Source organism: Mus musculus, chromosome 14 (assembly GCF_000001635.26).
Source record: "Mus musculus strain C57BL/6J chromosome 14, GRCm38.p6 C57BL/6J".
NCBI lineage: Eukaryota > Metazoa > Chordata > Mammalia > Rodentia > Muridae > Mus > Mus musculus.
Window position 1 is genome coordinate 52,747,105 of NC_000080.6, and position 18,305 is coordinate 52,765,409.

Below are 18,305 nucleotides of genomic sequence, written 5' to 3' on the forward strand. Positions count from 1 at the left end.
TGAATCTGTAGATTGCTTTTGGCAAGATAGCTATTTTTGCTATATTGATCCGGCCAATCCGTGAGCATGGGAGATCTTTTCATCTTCTGAGATCTTCTTTATTTTCTTTCTTCAGAGACATGAAGTTCTTATCATACAGATCTTTCACTTCCTTAGTTAGAGTCATGCCAAGGTATTTTATATTATTTGTGACTATTATAAAGGGTGTTGTTTCCCTAATTTCATTCTCAGCCTGTTTATCCTTTGTGTACAGAAAGGCCATTGACTTGTTTGAGTTGTCTTTTTTGATGACTTTGGGTTGGAAGTTGATTATATTAGATATTAGAATGGCTACTCCAGCTTGTTTCTTCATACCATTTGCTTGGAAAATTGTTTTCCAGCCTTTCATTCTGAGGTAGTGTCTATCTTTTTCTCTGAGATGAGTTTCCTGTAAGCAGCGAAATGTTGGGTCTTGTATGTGTAGCCAGTTTGTTAGTCTATATCTATTTATTGGGGGAGTTGAGTCCATTGATATTAAGAGATATTAAGGAAAAGTAATTGTTGCTTCCTGTTATTTCTATTGTTAAAGTTGGCATTCTGTTCTTGTGGCTGTCTTCTTTTAGGTTTGTTGAGGGATTACCTTCTTGCTTTTTCTAGGGCGTGGTTTCCATCCTTGTATTTTTTTTTCTGTTATTATCCTTTGAATGGCTGGATTCATGGAAAGATAATGTGTGAATTTGGTTTTGTCGTGGAATACTTTGGTTTCTCCATCTATGGTAATTGAGAGTTTGGCTGGGTATAGTAGCCTGGGCTGGCATTTGTGTTCTCTTAGGGTCTGAATAACATCTGTCCAAGCTCTTCTGGCCTTCATAGTCTCTGGTGAAATATATGGTGTAATTCTGATAGGCTTGCCTTTATATGTTACTTGACCTTTTTTCCTTACTGCTTTTAGTATTCTATCTTTATTTAGTGCATTTGTTGTTCTGATTATTATGTGTCGGGAGGAATTTCTTTTCTGGTCCAGTCTATTTGTAGGCTTCTTGTATGTTCATGGGCATCTCTTTCTTTAGGTTTGGGAAGTTTTCTTCTATAATTTTGTTGAAGATATTTGCCGGTCCTTTGAATTGAAAATCTTCATTCTCATCCACTCCTGTTATCTATAGGTTTGGTCTTCTCATTGTGTCCTGGATTTCCTGGATGTTTTGAGTTAGGATCTTTTTGCATTTTGTATTTTCTTTGATTGTTGTGCAGATGTTCTCCATGGAATCATCTGCACCTGACATTCTCTCTTCCATATCTTGTATTCTGTTGCTGATGTTTGCATCTATGGTTCCAGAATTCTTTCCTAGGGTTTCTATCTCCAGCGTTGCCTCACTTTGGGTTTTCTTTATTGTGTCTACTTCCCCTTTTAGGTCTTGGATGGCTTTATTCAATTCCATTACCTGTTTGGTTGTGTTTTCCTGCAATTTTAAAGGGATTTTTGTGCTTCCTCTTTAATGTCTTCTACCTATTTAGCAGTGTTCTCCTGTATTTCTTTGAGTTATTAAAGTCCTTCTTGATGTCCTCTACCATCATCATGAGATATGCTTTTAAATCCAGGTCTAGCTTTTTGGGTGTGTTTTGGTGCCCTGGACTGGGCAAAGTGGGAGTGCTGGGTTCTGATGATGGTGAGTGGTCTTGGTTTCTGTTAGTAAGATTCTTACGTTTACCTTTCACCATCTGGTAATCTCTGGAGTTAGTTGTTATAGTTGTCTCTGTTTAGAGATTGTTCCTCTGGTGATTTTGTTACCCTCTATCAGCAGACCTGGGAGACTAGTTCTCTCCTCTGAGTTTCAGTGGTCAGAGCAGTCTCTGCTGGCAAGCTCTCCTCTTATAGGGAAGGTTCACAGTTATCTGGCATTTGGACCTCCTCCTAGCCGAAGATGAAGGCCCAAAACAGGATCTTTCCCAGAAGTTGTGTTGCTTTGGCCTGTCACAGAAGCTGTTGTTTCAGTAGTCCACACTCTCACCTGTGCAGACTACTTTCTGTGGAGTCCTGGAACCAACATGGCTCCCACGGATCCTGAGGCAAAGGCATCCCAGGCCAGGCAGACACTTGTCCTCTGGCTGGGAAGGTGGCCGGATGTCTAGAGCCCAAAAATGGTGCTGCCTCAGAATCTCTGTGGCTCTCGCCTGTCCCAGAAGCTGTTAGCTTCTGTAGTCCACACTCTCATCTGTGCAGAGTACTTCCTGCAGAATCTTGGAACCAAGATGGCTCCTGCCGATTCTGAGGCAAAAGCCTCATTTTAGACATATTTTATTTTTTATATTTTTGTATCAATGTTCAGGAAAGAAATTGTTCTGTAATTCAGTTTTTTTTTTAGTTAATCTTTGTGTGGTTTGGGTATCAGGGTGACTCTGGCTTCATTAAAAAAGTGTCAGACAACGTTCAGTTCTATTTTGTGAAATAATTTAAAGAATATTGATATTAGCTCTTTAAAGTCTGAATTCTGTGTTAAAACTGTCTGGTCATGGGCTTTTTTTTTGTTTGTTTGTTGGAAGATTTTAATAGTTATTTCACTATGTGTTACAGTCTATTTAAGTTGTTTATCTGATTCTGGTTTAACTTTATAAAAATTGGCCATTTCTTTTAGGTTTTCCAATTTTGTGGAGTATATGTTTTTGAAGTATGACATAATGATTCTTTGGATATCTTCAGTATCTGTTGTTATATCTCCTTTTCATTTCTGATTTCATTAAATTAAATATTATCTGTTTGTCTAATAGTTCATTTGGATAGGGATTTTTCTATCATGTTGATTTTCTTAAAGAACCAACTCTTTGTTTCACTGAAACTTTGTATTGTTCTCTTTGATTCTATTTTATTGATTTCAGCCATCGTTGATTTCTTGTTGTCAACTCATCTTCGGTGTATTTACTTCTTTCTGTTCTAGAGCTTTTATGTATGCTGTTAAACTAGTAGCATGGGGTCTCTACAATTACTTTATGAAGTCACTTAGTGCTCTGAACTTTTTTCTTAAAACTGCTCTCATCATGTCCCACAAATTTGTATTGTCTTTTCCTCAATTTCTTTAAGGGATTCATTTATTTCCTTTTTAAGAACCTCTATTATCTTCATAAAGTTGTTCTAAAGGTTTTCTCGTGCTTGAGCTATGTTGGAATATTCAGGGCTTGCTGTACTGGTATTGCTGGGCTTTAGTGGTGACACATTGCCCTAGATGTTGTTGATTTTGTTAATTATACTGATGTATAGACATATCTGGATTTGGAGTGATTGTAGGTCGAGGTCCTAATTTCTGGGTTTGTCTTTGTTGGGTGGCTGTTTACTTCTTTGGTTTCCATTTCTTCTGGCTGGAGTGCCACTGGTTACCTCTTCCATCCCCAAATGGTGGTTGGACTGCTGATGGCATTGATGGTCTCTGGACAAGCAGAGAGTTACTACCCAAGTTGGGAGCTGGCATTTTGGTGATGTGCATAGCCTTTCATCTGGCTGCAGATCTTCTGGTGTTTAGGATGCTGGTCTGGATTTTGGTGTGGTAGGAGGCTTCTGCCTGTTTCGGGGAGCTGGCCTGGTCTCTAGCTTTCAGGATGCTGGTGGGATAGGAGGTTTCCTACAGAGGTGTGGGCCAGGATGATGAGGAGATGAGGGGCAATTAGAGTTATGCTGGGCAGGTATACATGAAGTGGTGGCAGTGAGGAGGTAGCTTATCTGTTTTTCAGGGATTGTGTCTGTCCTCTAGTTGGGTAGGAGGCTTCTGCTGGAGATGTGGGTTGGGATATTGGGAAGAAGATAGGAAGAACAGTTGGGGACAGCATAGGCAGGGCTGGGGGCAGTCTTTCCTGGGGTTCAAGAATCTGGCCTGATCTCTGTTGGGGCAGAAAGATTATGCTAGCCATGGAAACAATAACACCTAACAGATCACACCTATCATCATCTATCATCACTTTTTGACTGGTTGAAATAGTTATAAGAGCCTTTTGCATGAAATATATAATGGACTCTTATGTCATGAGAAAATATTGATATTTTATAGCCAACCTCTCTGTAGATAAATATAAGCTACTTTTAGAGAAGATAATGTTACACAGCCAAAGTGTCATCAGACTTCGTGAAGTTGTCATTACAGACTCTGGAGGTGCTTCAGGCAATCGAGACAATTCTGAGAGACAAGGAGAAGAGGCTTTGATTATTATAGCTGTCCTGGTTTGATTTCTGTTGCTATGATAAATTATTCTGACAAAAATCAAGCTAGAGGAGTTTCCACACTCAGAACATATACTGCCATGTTATTTCTCATATATGGATCATGGATCCTGGGTTCTATCTTTAGATTTTTCTGTTTAAAGTGAAGTTACTGCAGGAATCTACAATGTGGCCACTGGAAGAAAAAAAAAACTTAATGGAAGGTGAATAGTATTGCAGGTATACAAGGCAATAGATATCACTACATGAAGCTATAGGTTTGTAATTGATATGGCCAAAGCTAGATGTGTGATACCTCCATGTGAGTTATTGTCCAGGGAGGTCCCACCGGTCTCCAAAGCAATATACCATATTGCCATTGCTCTTTGTTATGTAACATAATTAATTGATAAGTTCCTACCGCTGAAGAGACCACATATTTTGATATATAGAGAAATCACATTAGAACATATGTAGGATATTTTCTTCTAGGTAGAAGGCTGCTGGGGAAGATATATCATCATTGGAACTGCTAGGTGTGGACCCACATGTATGCTAAATGATCAACCTGCCAACAAGATGTGCATACTGATTCAATAGTGACATGACTTTTCTAAGGAGCAACCAACTATTTCTCCTTAGACTTGAGGCCTGCTCTTTGGGGAAATGCATGCACATGAGATGTCAGCCTATGGCTATGAAATTGGAAAAAAGGAAAGAAAATGTTATTTTAATAGATGAGAATATGGGAATCCAGTGTCAATCACATGTTATGAAAGAACTTCTGAGGTTGTATGTGAGGAAAGTTCAGATGGGATCAACATTTATTACCTTGAACATAAAGAAACAAAGGTTCTGATCAAAGTTTGGCAATAAAACAAAAAATAGGAAACAGATTTGGCAAAAGTAAGAAAGAACAGCTGTGTAAGAAGACAAATTCTGTCAAGGAGGAAAGCAATTACAAAGATCAAATGAAGGCTGGAAGGAGCTCCCACATTAACATGGCAGCCATGTAAGCCAGACTCTTGAAGGGCAGCTTTGACACTTGAGAAAGGAAGTTTTTGTTTACAAGACACATAGGTGAACTGGCTGCTTGGGGTGCCCTCTGCAGGTCTGCAAGGAAGAGCCACAAATGTGTCAACAGTCCCAAATAATAGCTTCCTGTTTCCTAACAGCAGGCACCACTAGTCACAATGACATTTACAGAAAAGAGAAAGGCCATAGCTTGTACTCGATTCAGTGAAATAACACATGAGTCTTGCATGCCAGTCACAACTGCTTCCTTTGTTGTGGTTGTCCTTCACAGTTATTCTATAGACATTGTTTCAAGACACCAGTGATGTCCTAACTAAATAGGCGGTACCAACTCATAATTTCAAACTTCTAGAAGGTGAAAGGAATAGAATGTAATGATTTTACATTCTTAGGATCAGTTGATAATTACTCCATTTCTTAATAACTTTAAGAAATTTTTAAAGATTTATTTATCTAATTTTATGTGCATGAGTATTTTGCCTGCATTTGTATTCGTGTACTGTGTGTGCCTGGTGGCTAAGGAGGTCAGAAGAGGGAGTCATTTCTCCTGGGACTGGAGTTGCAGATGGTTTTGAACCAGTATATGTGGGTTCTGAGAATCAAACCTGGGTCCTCGGAAAGAGCAGCAAGAACTTGCAAGTGCTGAACCATTACTCCAGACTCACATCGTATCTTACTACAAACTTACATCAGTGAAAATAAACTGGTAAAACACACTTCTTGTCATTTGCTTATTAAGTGATAAATTCCAACACAGGAAACCCATCAGTTGCTGTACCATACAACAGTTTCATGTCACATAGAATCCTAAGAATGATAACATTGAGTATGTTAACAGCCATTGTTTATATTCTTTACATTGATAAGCGATGCTTCAATCTGATGGGTGCCTTGCAAATGATTTTGAGGACAAGAACACATTTCTGATTGTAGGAGGTAAGCAAGAAATCCTAGTTTAGTATTTGTCCACCAGGGGGTAGAGTTTCCTAACACAAGATCATTATCAGTTTGAACTCTAAGCTTCATAGGTTCATCATTTTGTGTCATTCCATCATTTCTTCTTGTGAAGAGTTGAGAGCATCACTCTACACTGAACATGAATACTTCTCCAGTTTTAGTGACTGCGATGCTGCTGTTCATGCTTGGTAAGTTAAGTGACTTACCACTCTTTCTTCTATGATGTTAGAATATATTTAATCTATGAAATTTGTCCTTGCTATAACACAGATATCCTCTTCTTCCTCCAGGGATGAGAAAGACCCACGGAGATTCAGTGACCCAGAAACAAGGTCAAGTGACCCTTTCAGAAGATGACTTCCTATTTATAAATTGCACTTATTCTACCACAACGTACCCAACTCTTTTCTGGTATGTCCAATATCCTGGACAAGGTCCACAGCTCCTTCTGAAAGTCACAACTGCCAACAACAAGGGAATCAGCAGAGGCTTTGAAGCTACATATGACAAAGGGACCACCTCCTTCCACTTACAGAAAGCCTCAGTGCAGGAGTCAGACTCAGCCGTGTACTTCTGTGCTCTGGTTGACACAGTGACAGAAACTGTAGGGGGAGCTGAGCACAAACTCTGAGAAGCAAAAGAAAGCCTAACTGCTGATCATCTACTTTTGCATCACCCTGTTTTCCCTTTGGATCATCCTGGTTTCTATAAAGTCTGTTGTGTGCCCCAATATTTCTCTGGTTGAAGAAAATCATACAAATAGACTGAGCAGAACTACAAAAAGATGTTACCACAGCTGGATTTTCATATGGGAACCTAAAACTCTAGCACATCTGTGGCTCCTCATGGAGGGTAACAGTGATTTCACAGGAAAGCCATGGAAACAATAACATGGTCAGTTGTCATTATCTCCATGTACAAGTCATTATCTTCATATTGTTGCATGTCACTCTAGCATGACATAGTGGGTCAAATGTGCCAGGAAAGGTGGCATTTAGATAATTCTAGCTGATAATATGGAAGTACATGTTATCAGAAGGTTACAGCCTTTCATATCTCAAGATTTCTACCAAAGAAATGTGGGTAGAGAAGGAAGTAGAAAGGAAGGCAGAGGTAGGTAGGCAATCATCAGATTTTCAATGTCCCTACTCTTCTCTAAGTCCAACTCCCTAGTCTCATCCCAAGACTTCTAGCAGACTACCTGCTTGGCCTCTCCTCCCTCATTGTGCCCATTCCCAGAGGACTAAGAACATCTTGATGTCACACTGATTTCCTACCTACTGTGGATCCCCTCACTTCACTGTTCTTCTAGCCTATCTCTATGCCTGTCTGTACCCAATACTAAGAATCATGTTATTTCTGGAACTCTAGTATTCACACGTGGCAGGATGTCCAAAGCATTACTTACCAGGCAACCATCAGCAACTGAACTCTCTTAAAAAGCAGAGGGTGCAACAGAAACCAAGGAATCAAGCAAGAATACACATCCAACAGAGACAAGATCAGATATCAACACTAAGACTTACTGTGATCCCAAACACAGATGCCCAGATTCTAGCATAAAACAATAATAACAGTCAGGATAATATGTCTCCACTGAAGCCTAGAAAAGTTACTCTTGTTGGCTGTGAGAAATGCAGTATAGTTGAAGCACAAGACAAGGACATCAGAAGAGCCTTTATGAATATGTTAGAAATCTTGAAGGAGAAAATGAATAAACCCCATAAAGAAATCTTTTAAAAAACAAACAATGAGATGAAATGAGGACAACTGTCCAGGATATGTAAGTGGAAGTAGAATTGATTAAAAAAAAAACCTGAGGGGAAACTGGAAACAAAGAATTTAGAAATGTAAACAGGAAGCTGAGAGGTAAACCTCACCAAAAGAGCATACAAGATTGAAAGAAAGAATCACATCCATTGTAGACATGCTAGAAGATATGGATAACTTGGTCCAAGAAAATGTTAAATCTGAAAATATCCAGATATAAGACATATAGGAAATCTAGAATACTTTGAAAAACAAAATCTATGAATACTAAGAATAAAGGAAGGAGAAGAAAGGTCAAAGGCACAGAAAATGTTTCCAACAAAATCATGCAACTTAAATGCCCAACCCTACAAAGAGAGTTACTTATCAAGGCACAAGGAATATACATAACATCAGGTAGGCTGGACTAGAAAAGGAAGTCTCATGTTACATGATAATCAGAATACTTATTTACAGGACATGGAATGGATATTAAGAAGTACAAGAAAAATGAGTCATATATAAGGAAATAACATAAAGGCAGACTTACTCGAATAACACCTGACTTCTCAGTGGAGACTGTAAAAGCCAGAAGGCTTTGGACTGTCATTCCAAAGTCTAAGAGACCACATATGCCACCCAGACTACCACATCCAGAAAACTTTCAGTCTTCGTAGATGGAGAAAGAGAGTCAAAATATAAGCCAAGTTAAATAGAATTTATGTACCATTTCAGCTTTCCATAAGGCGCTAGAAGGAAAACTTCAACCTGAAAAGGATAACCTCATCCAGTAAAACAAGGAATAAATAATGTCAGGCCAGCAAATCAAACAAAATAAAATAAACCAAACCAACCAACCAAACAACCAAACAAACAAAATCACAAGAAAATATACCTACCACCATAACAAATACTGAGAATCAACATATACTGCTCTCTGATAACTCTTAATATTAAATGGTCACTGGGCGTGGTGGCACACGCCTTTAATCCCAGCACTCGGGAGGCAGAGGCAGGCAGATTTCTGAGTTCGAGGCCAGCCTGGTCTACAAAGTGAGTTCCAGGACAGCCAGGGCTACACAAGAGAATCCCTGTCTCGAAAAAACAAAAAAACAAACAAACAAAAAAAATTAAATGGTCTCATTTCCACAATAAAAAGAATGAGACTAATAGAATTGGTTAAAAAGATAGGACCCATCTTCCTGCTGCATCCAATTAACATACCTTAACATCAAAGATAGACATTACCTCAGGGTGAAAGGATTGAAAAAGTTATTCCAAGCAATGGACATAGAAGCAAACTGGTTGTAGTCATTTTGATATCTGACTAAATAGACCTCAAACCAAAACTATTCAAAAGAAATAGGGAAGGAACCTTATACTCATCAAAAGAAAATTCCAACAAGAGGACATTACAATTCTTTGCACCTATGCACTAAAATTGAGGGTACCCAAGTTTATAAGAGAAATGCTACTACAGCTTAAATCACATATGGACCATCACAAACTGATAGTGGGTGACTTCAGTGCTCTACTTTCACCAACAGACAAGTCATAGGGGCAAAAACTACAGAAATGTTGGAGTTAACTTACGTCATAAACCTAATGTAACTATAACAGATAACTAAGGGAAAATTTCACTCAAACACAGAATATATCTTCTTGTCAAAACCTCAAGGAACTTTCTGCAAAGTTGACCATATACTCAGACACAAACCAAATCTCAACATATATAAGAAACCCAAAACAACACCCACCATAATATTTAACCACCAGGAATACCACCATCAACAGAAAGAGCAGGAAGCTTGCAAACTCATGAGAACTGAGGAACTCATTGCTACATGAAAAACTGGTCAATATAGAGATTAGAAAAGAATAAAAAAAAACTTTCTGCATTTTTGCAGTTGAAGGAAATGAAAACACAACATTCACATACTGATTGGACATAGTGAAGGTGGTTCTAAGAGCATGTTCATAGCTTTAAGTCTGTATATAAGGAAAAATGGAGAGACCTTATACTAGCAACTTAACAGCACACATAAAAGTTCTAGAACAAAATGAACATCCAAGGGAGTAGCCAGCAATCTTTAACTCAAATGGTTTTTGTTTGTTTGTTTGTTTGTTTTTTGTTTTTGTTCTTTTTTTGTTAGATACATAGTTTATGGCTCTTTAGGGAGGACTATCAGCTGAAGTGGCACAACTTTTTAAAAGGTGTGTGTGTGTGTGTGTGTGTGTGTGCAGTTTTAGGTGAACATGAAATAATACAGTTCCTTGAGAGTTTATCAAACATCATTTATTCTGTTTCTCCTCCCTCCCTATGCTTCTGTATTCATTTCCCTTACTTCCCCCTATCCCCAAATTAAAACTCCCTCTGCCTCATCTTTTCCATCTTCTTTCTCCTTCATATCCTTTATTTCCTGCTATTCCCCTCTCTGGAGCTCCTCTTACTTGGTTTCTTTTTACTTGGCTGGTATGTGTAGTTACTTCAGTTTATAACTCACATCTGAAGATTTTGAACTCAGAACGACAGATGAGAGAGAACATGAGACATTTGTCTTTCTGGGTCTGGGTTATTATTGAAAGGTGTGTATTGAGTTCAGTCATTTTATTGTATTTTTACTGCTTATATTCTTAGTCATTCTTTGTGCTTCAGTAATTATCACTGCATTTGTTGTCTGTCTATAGTTTCTCAGCCACATTTATCCACCTCTTCAGCATTTAGTATTCTGTCTAGTATTTTCTCTGTGAATGGTCTCATGGGCATGAGTTATTTTAGCATGTTTATATCCTAGATCTCCTTTTCTCCTTCAAGCATAGCAGATACTCTTTCAGGGTATTGCAGTTTAGGTTGGCATGTATACTCTTTTGGAACTTGACATACATTTCTCCAGTCTCTAATAGTGTTATTAGACGCGTTCTCACGACCGGCCAGGAAAGACGCAACAAACCAGAATCTTCTGCGGCAAAGCTTTATTGCTTACATCTTCAGGAGCCAGAGTGCAAGAAGCAAGAGAGAGAGAAAACGAAACCCCGTCCCTATTAAGGAGAATTATCCTTCGCCTCGGACGTGTCACTCCCTGATTGGCTGCAGCCCATCGGCCGAGTTGACGTCACGGGGAAGGCAGAGCACATGGAGTGGAGAACCACCCTCGGCACATGCGCAGATTATTTGTTTACCACTTAGAACACAGCTGTCAGCGCCATCTTGTAACGGCGAATGTGGGCGCGGCTCCCAACATCTCCCCCTTTCCTTTTAATAAGAGCAAATAGGCCACCCATATTAATGAGAGTGGAGATAGAGGTCAAATCCCCAGTGTGTAGGTAAAGGAGCCATGTACAGGATTAGCTCTTAGGCTCACAGGCTTTTACCCAGAGCGACCCTGACCTGCTCCCGTGTCGTTTTGCCTGGAGAGAAGGACACTTGGACACTCAACCTTCTTGAAAGATGACATGTCTCCCTAGAATAGGCTCATATATGCCGCAGAGCCTTTCTACTGCAGTGCTTAGCCGTGCAACTCTCTCGGGCTGCTGAAGCACACTCACTCTATCTCGTGCAATGAGTCTAGCCTCGTGAGATGTAAGAGCTGAGTGGCCAGCGACCTATTGCCTAAGCATAGATATATCAGGGGAAGCTCCATGTTCTAGAGCTGCAAGCGCCTGGGCAATAACCACCTTGTCTCTCCTAGTTTAGGCCTTAAGCTTACAGACCAATCAAAGAAGCAACACTAATCCACAGCAAAGTGTATCTCCAAATAATATCAGTCCCACCCATTTTTTAAAGAAGGAAAATGCTGAGGAGATCCAATTGGGTAATCCTTTGGTCAGCGACAGGTCCAAGCGCGTGGAGTTGACCTGAAGTCTCAATTCCCGAAGGGATCTGTTCAAATTCAGCCATCCAATTCTGTAACATATACTGAAAAAGACTTTTTGACAAATTAGCTGTCCTAGTAAATTTCTCATACTGAATGGAAATAACACACAATCCCGGAAACTTTTGTTCACATCCCTGCTGAGTTATTTGTCATAATACATCTAGTTGTATCTGGACAAGATCTATGAGTTGATTAACCAGCATGAGACCTCTCTGTATCTTGACATTAGCTGAGGCCTGTTTATCTATGACTGTAGTCACTGAGGCTGACAAAGTGTTAATGGTGTCAGTTGTCTGGACCTGTCCAGACAGAGCCAAGGCTGTCTGAATCAAGGCTAAACCCAGTTCCTAGTTAGTGTAAAAAGGCAGGAGAATACTTGAGCATTATACATCACCGTCATTGGGAGTGGAAATGTTGACATTATCCCCCAACGCTGCTCTCTCTTTATTATTGACGCCCTGGACATCACCAAGACGAGGGACATCAGTATTCCCTTGGTCAGTCTGGATTTTTCGGGTGAGTCTTTCTGGTATCCAAAATGGGTTGTCTTCATTCTGTGGGAAAACACAGATAGCTCCCCTGGATCTTATCAAAATAGGATCCGGGCCATACCATTTATTATCAAGGACATTTTTCCATTTAACCATCTCATTGGGCCTATCTGGCTCTGTACAATGACGTTCAGCCGCAGTATGGCCATGAGCATCAATATTTAAAAAATTGAGTGTAAAGAGTGCCAAAGACACAGACACTCTTGGTGCTCGGGGTACAGTCTCTTCAATTCCCCTCTTTTGTTTTATAAGATAGGCTTTGAGGGTGCGATGCGCACGCTCAACAATACCCTGTCCTTGAGGGTTGTATGGAAGTCCAGTCAGGTGGGTTACGTCCATCTGACGGCAGAACTGCTGGAATTTTTGAGACGTATAAGCTGGTCCATTATCAGTCTTAAGGAGTTTGGGTTTCCCCCAAGCACTCCATGCCTCAAGACAATGTTGAATCACATGTGAGGCTTTTTCTCCGGTTAACGGAGAAGCAAACATGATGCCAGAACATGTGTCAATGGACACATGGAGATATTGAAGTTTTCCAAAGGAAGAAACATGTGTAACATCCATTTGCCAGACCTGTAGAGGTCGAATACCGCGTGGGTTAATTCCCACATGAGGAACTGGCAAGAACTCACAGCAGCTTTGACATTGAGTAACAATGTCACAGGCTTCTTTTCTTGTCAAGGAGAAACGACTGCGTAATGTTTCAGCTGTCACATGAAAATTGTTATGAAAATTTCTTGCAGCCTCTACCGGGGATGATAGGGCAGCAGCCACCACTTTAGTGGCCTTATCTGCCAAATCATTTCCCAGAGCCATGGGGCCAGGTAGGCCTGAATGGGCTCTAACATGAGTAATATAAACAGGAGATCTTCTAGATAACAAAACTAATTGTATCTGCTGAAAAATATTGGCAACTCTACTGGAAGGCTTAATCACTCCAGCCACTTCTAAAAGATTTACTGCATTAACCACATAACAGGAATCTGACACAATATTAAGGGGTTCTAAAAAGGTTTTTAAAACTTCTAAGACCACTAAACATTCTACCACTTGAGGTGAATTTTCATTATATTGTTTGGATACCACTTTACCATTAGCCACATAGGCACCTATGCCAGTTTTTGATCCATCAGTATATACCACAATCCCATTTTTAAGTGGGTTTCTTACTGTTATTTGTGGAAACACAACAGATTGATTTTGGGCAAACTGTAAGATTGGATGTTTTGGATAATGGTTATCTATTCGTCCTGAAAAGGAGGTAACTAAAACTGCCCAATCATTAGATGTGGCTGCCAAGGTTTGAACCTGTGCAGCGGTATAAGGTACAATTAAAAGATATGGACTTCGCCCAAAGTGGGTGATTGCTGCTTTTAGGCCTCTAAGGGCAAGCTGTGCAATTGCATCAGGATACCAATCTATTATTTTAGCTGGGGATACGTTTGGATGGATCCACAACAATGGCCCATTCTGCCACAAAACTGCGGTTGGCAATTGTGCTGTCTTAAAGACACACAAACTGAAAGGCTGCGAATCCTCAATACGTTGTAATTGTGCATTCTGTAAGGCTTTTTCCACCTTTTGTAAGGCCTGGTTAGCAGCTAGAGTAAGAGTCCTAGGGGAGGAGATATGAGGATCTCCTTCTAAAATACTAAACAAAGGCCTTAACTCAGCGGAAGGAATCTTTAAAAAAGGTCTGAGCCAATTAATATCTCCCAACAGCTTTTGAAAATCATTTAAGGTATGGAGGTGATCTCTTCTTATCTCTACCTTTTGGGGCACAATCTTATCTGGGGACACCACAGAGCCCAAGAATTGTCCTGTATCAGAAATTTGGACTTTTTCTGTGGCTATCTGTAAACCCCACTGACTTAAAGTTTTAAGTAGAAAAGGATATGCCTTTTGTAGCATGGTAAGGTCTTTATGGCACAGGAGGATGTCATCCATGTAAAGGAGCAAAATTAAAGAGGGGAATTGTTCCCTCACTGGCAAAAGAGCTTCTTGTACATAAAGTTGACACATAGTAGGACTATTGGACATTCCCTGTGGTAAGACCTTCCATTGATACCTCTTATCAGGTTCCATGTGATTAATAGAGGGGATGGTAAAGGCAAATCTGGGCCTATCCCTTGGACACAAAGGTATAGAAAAGAAACAATCTTTAATATCTATAATAATTAAATTCCAGCCACGTGGTAAGGCGGAAAGTACAGGGAGACCCCTCTGTACTGGGCCAAATAAGTTCATTTGCTCATTAATGGCTCTGAGGTCATGGAGCAGTCTCCACTTTCCTGACTTTTTCTTAATTACAAAAATTGGAGTATTCCAAGGTGAGGTAGAGGGTTCAATATGGCCTAGTTTTAATTGTTCCTCTACCAGTTGAATCACAGCTTCTAGTTTTTCAGAGGATAGGTGCCATTGAGGAACCCACACTGGGTCCCCTGTTTTCCATGGTATGGGTCGTGCTGCCCCAATGGCCACTAAGGAAAACCCAGACCCTGTCTGTCTTGGTTTCCATTAGGTGAGATGGGCTCTATCCTTCCCTGTTCTTGATGTCCTAACCCTTTTCCTTCTTTATAACCCATCTTTGCCATGATATTTTTTGCTTTAGCTGAATACCCTCCCGATGGGGTGTTTTCATTGGACAAAATAAGGCCCAAATGCTGCATAATATCCCTTCCCCAGAGGTTAACCGGGAGTGGGAGCACATAAGGTATGAATTTCCCTTGCTGCCCTTCAGAGGATTCCCACGTCAAGGCAATGGAGCTTATAGTGGGACATGATTGATAACCTAGGCCCTGTAATGAATGAGATGACTCTGTGGTGGGCCATGCTTTGGGCCACCAATGTGTAGAAATTATACTTTTATCTGCTCCGGTATCAAGGATGCCTTCAAACTCTTTTCCGTTAATCTTAAGGCAGAGCTTAGGTCTATTATTCAAAGATACAACCAAATAGGCAGAATCATTTCCTGAGGAGCCCATTTTCTTTATCTCAGGTCCTGCAGATTTCTCCCTGGTATTATCAGGGAGGAGCAGCAGCTGAGCTATCCTATCTCCTTTACTAATAGGAAAAACGCCTTTAGGGCTTGAGCACAGGACCTGTATTTCAGGGGAATGTTGACAATCCATAACTCCAGGGTGGACTACTAAGCCCTGCAAGGTGAGTGAACCCCGGCCGAGAATAAGGCCCATGGTTCCCGGGGGCAAGGATGGTATAGGCTCCACCGGCACCGGCTGAATACTCATTTGAGGCATTAATAGGAAGTCGGAGGCGGCACGCAGGTCCACCCTTGTGGGTCTTCCTGGGTCGCCTCTCTGACTGCTTCCTGGGTCCTGACAAACCGGTTCCCATATCTTTGAGGGCCCTGGGACCGAGGGCCCGATGACCCGTTTTTTGGCACATCAGTTGATTGACTATCAGGTGGGGGAAGGACTCTGCCCTTTATATCCCTCACAGAGCGACACTGGTCAGCTCTATGATAACCCTTGCCACACTTAGAGCAAAGAGTGAGAGTCCCTCCCTGTTTATCTGGAGCTCTGCAATCTTTCTTAAAATGCCCAGGCTTTCCGCAGTTAAAACATGTCCTCTGATTATTTCTGCCCATGGAGCGGTTTTGGGATTGAAGGATGGCAGCCGCTAAACCTGCATTGCTGAGAGGTCCCCCAAGCTCTCGACAGACCCTGAGCCAGTCTTGTAAGCCTTTGTTCTTTCTTGGGGCTATGGCCGCTCGGCACTCCTTTGTGGCTTGCTCATAGATGAGCTGTTCTATCAGAGGCGCAGCTTGCTCTGACTCTCCAAAAATACGCTCTGCTGCCTCTGTCATTCTGGCCACAAAATCTGAGAAGGATTCTTGAGGTCCCTGGATTATCTTTGTTAACTGCCCAGTGGTTTCACCTGCTCGGGAGAGCGCCTTCCAGGCCCTAATAGCCGTGGAAGAAATCTGGGCATAAGCTCCCCAATGGTAGTTTGTCTGATCAGCAGAATAAGCTCCCTGACCCGTTAACAAGTCAAAAGTCCAATCTCTCTGCTCTGGAGTCAAAGCAGCTGCGTTTGCTCGGGCCTGCGCTTGTGCAGCTTCATGCCAAAGAGCTCTCCATTCCATATATTTGCCCATACTAGGGAGAGCGGCTTTTACAACCGTTTGCCAGTCGGCAGGAGTTAGTGCCATGCCGGCGAGCCTGTCTAACTGCACCAAGGTAAAATTAGCATTGGTTCCGTATTTACGGACCGACTCGGCAAGTTCTTTAATCTGTACGTATTCTACCGGAGCATGGACACGCCCACCCTCGGCTCCTTCAAAGACTGGAAATGCCTGTTGTATTTTCCTTTGTTCCTCTCTGGGAATGAATGAGTCTGCGCATTGCCTCTCTGCGCATTGTCTCTCTGCGCAGGGCTGACGCACTACGCAGGGCGGGGACTCCGCATAGGGCGGACCTTGAAGCCGACTGCCCTGAGGCCAATCAGCAAACTGGCCTTCGCCAGCCGCTTTTGGCTTCCTTAACTGATTAGCTAGCACTTTACCTGGCTGGTACCCTTTTTTCTCATAATGAGCTGCTTCTTCCTCCCAGTCTGTTTCTTCAGAGGAGAATTCATCATCTGATTCAGAGCTACCAAGAGCTGGCTCCCCGAGCCCATCCAGCGATGAGCACAGGCTCCTTTTCCTAGAGACCTCCGCTAATTGATCTTTCTTCTTTTCCCTTTTTCCTCTTTTTCTTCTAATCTCTCTCCAGGTATTCCTACCTAACCTTAACTTTTCCTCGGGTTCAAGACCCTTGGAAAGGCCTGTATACTTATTTTGTGTACCATATTTCCTCTTTGTTCCTACTCTCTCTCCCCACTTTACTTCTGATAGCTTGTCCTGAATTTCCTCTAGAATTTTCAGCCCTATCTTAATCACTTGATAACATGTGAAAAGGAACAAAAGGGCTTCTAACACTAGAAAAAATTCAAGGCCAAACATATCTTATAAAGCTATTTTCCACTTTACTTCTGATAGACTGTCTTGAATTTCCTTAGAAAGTTCAAGGCCAGGCGTATCTCGTAAAGCTGTACTCACTGGTACTCTCGTTCCCCAGCTGAAAAGTTCTGAATTCATACAGTTGAATCCTTCTTAACAGTCTGCTTTACGGGAACCTTTATTACCGCGACCCGCAGTTCTGGTTCTGGAATGAGGGATCTTCCTTGCGCCAGTCCCGAGTTTTTTCTCGTCCCGGAATTCGGCACCAATTGTTATTAGACGCGTTCTCACGACCGGCCAGGAAAGACGCAACAAACCAGAATCTTCTGCGGCAAAGCTTTATTGCTTACATCTTCAGGAGCCAGAGTGCAAGAAGCAAGAGAGAGAGAAAACGAAACCCCGTCCCTATTAAGGAGAATTATCCTTCGCCTCGGACGTGTCACTCCCTGATTGGCTGCAGCCCATCGGCCGAGTTGACGTCACGGGGAAGGCAGAGCACATGGAGTGGAGAACCACCCTCGGCACATGCGCAGATTATTTGTTTACCACTTAGAACACAGCTGTCAGCGCCATCTTGTAACGGCGAATGTGGGCGCGGCTCCCAACATAATAGCTTTTAGTGTTTCCATTGAGAAATCATGTGTTGTTCTGATGGGCTTTGCTGTATATAAAACTCTTTTTTTCTTGCAGCCTTCAATACTCTTCTTTTGTTCTTTATGCTTAGTGTTTTAACTAAGGTATTCTGTGGGGATTTCTTTTATTGTCTTGTTTATGTGTTTTTTTTTGTTTATATGGGTGTGCTTTTTCTTAGTATAAGATGTTTTCTTTTATGATCTTTTTGAAGATGCATTCTATGCCATTAACCTGGAATTCTTCTCCATTTATGCCTATAATTTGAAGATATGGCTTTTCAAAGTTTATCATCATCATCCTTATCATCGTCATCATCATTGTCATTGTTATTATTAGTTTTTGTGTGTATGTGTGTTTTACCTACATGAGTGTCTGTACAGCAC

At 41.2% G+C, this 18,305-nt stretch overlaps 1 gene segment (V, D, J or C) and 1 further gene; both read left to right on the forward strand.

Moving 5' to 3' along the window:
• The window catches only part of Tcra (T cell receptor alpha chain), a 1,796,232-nt gene that overhangs the window by 319,138 nt on the left and 1,458,789 nt on the right, over positions 1 to 18,305 (forward strand).
• Positions 6,294 to 6,742, forward strand: Trav6d-4 (T cell receptor alpha variable 6D-4). The segment is given in 2 exon segments: positions 6,294 to 6,342; positions 6,452 to 6,742. Coding segments are annotated over 2 exon segments (340 nt in total).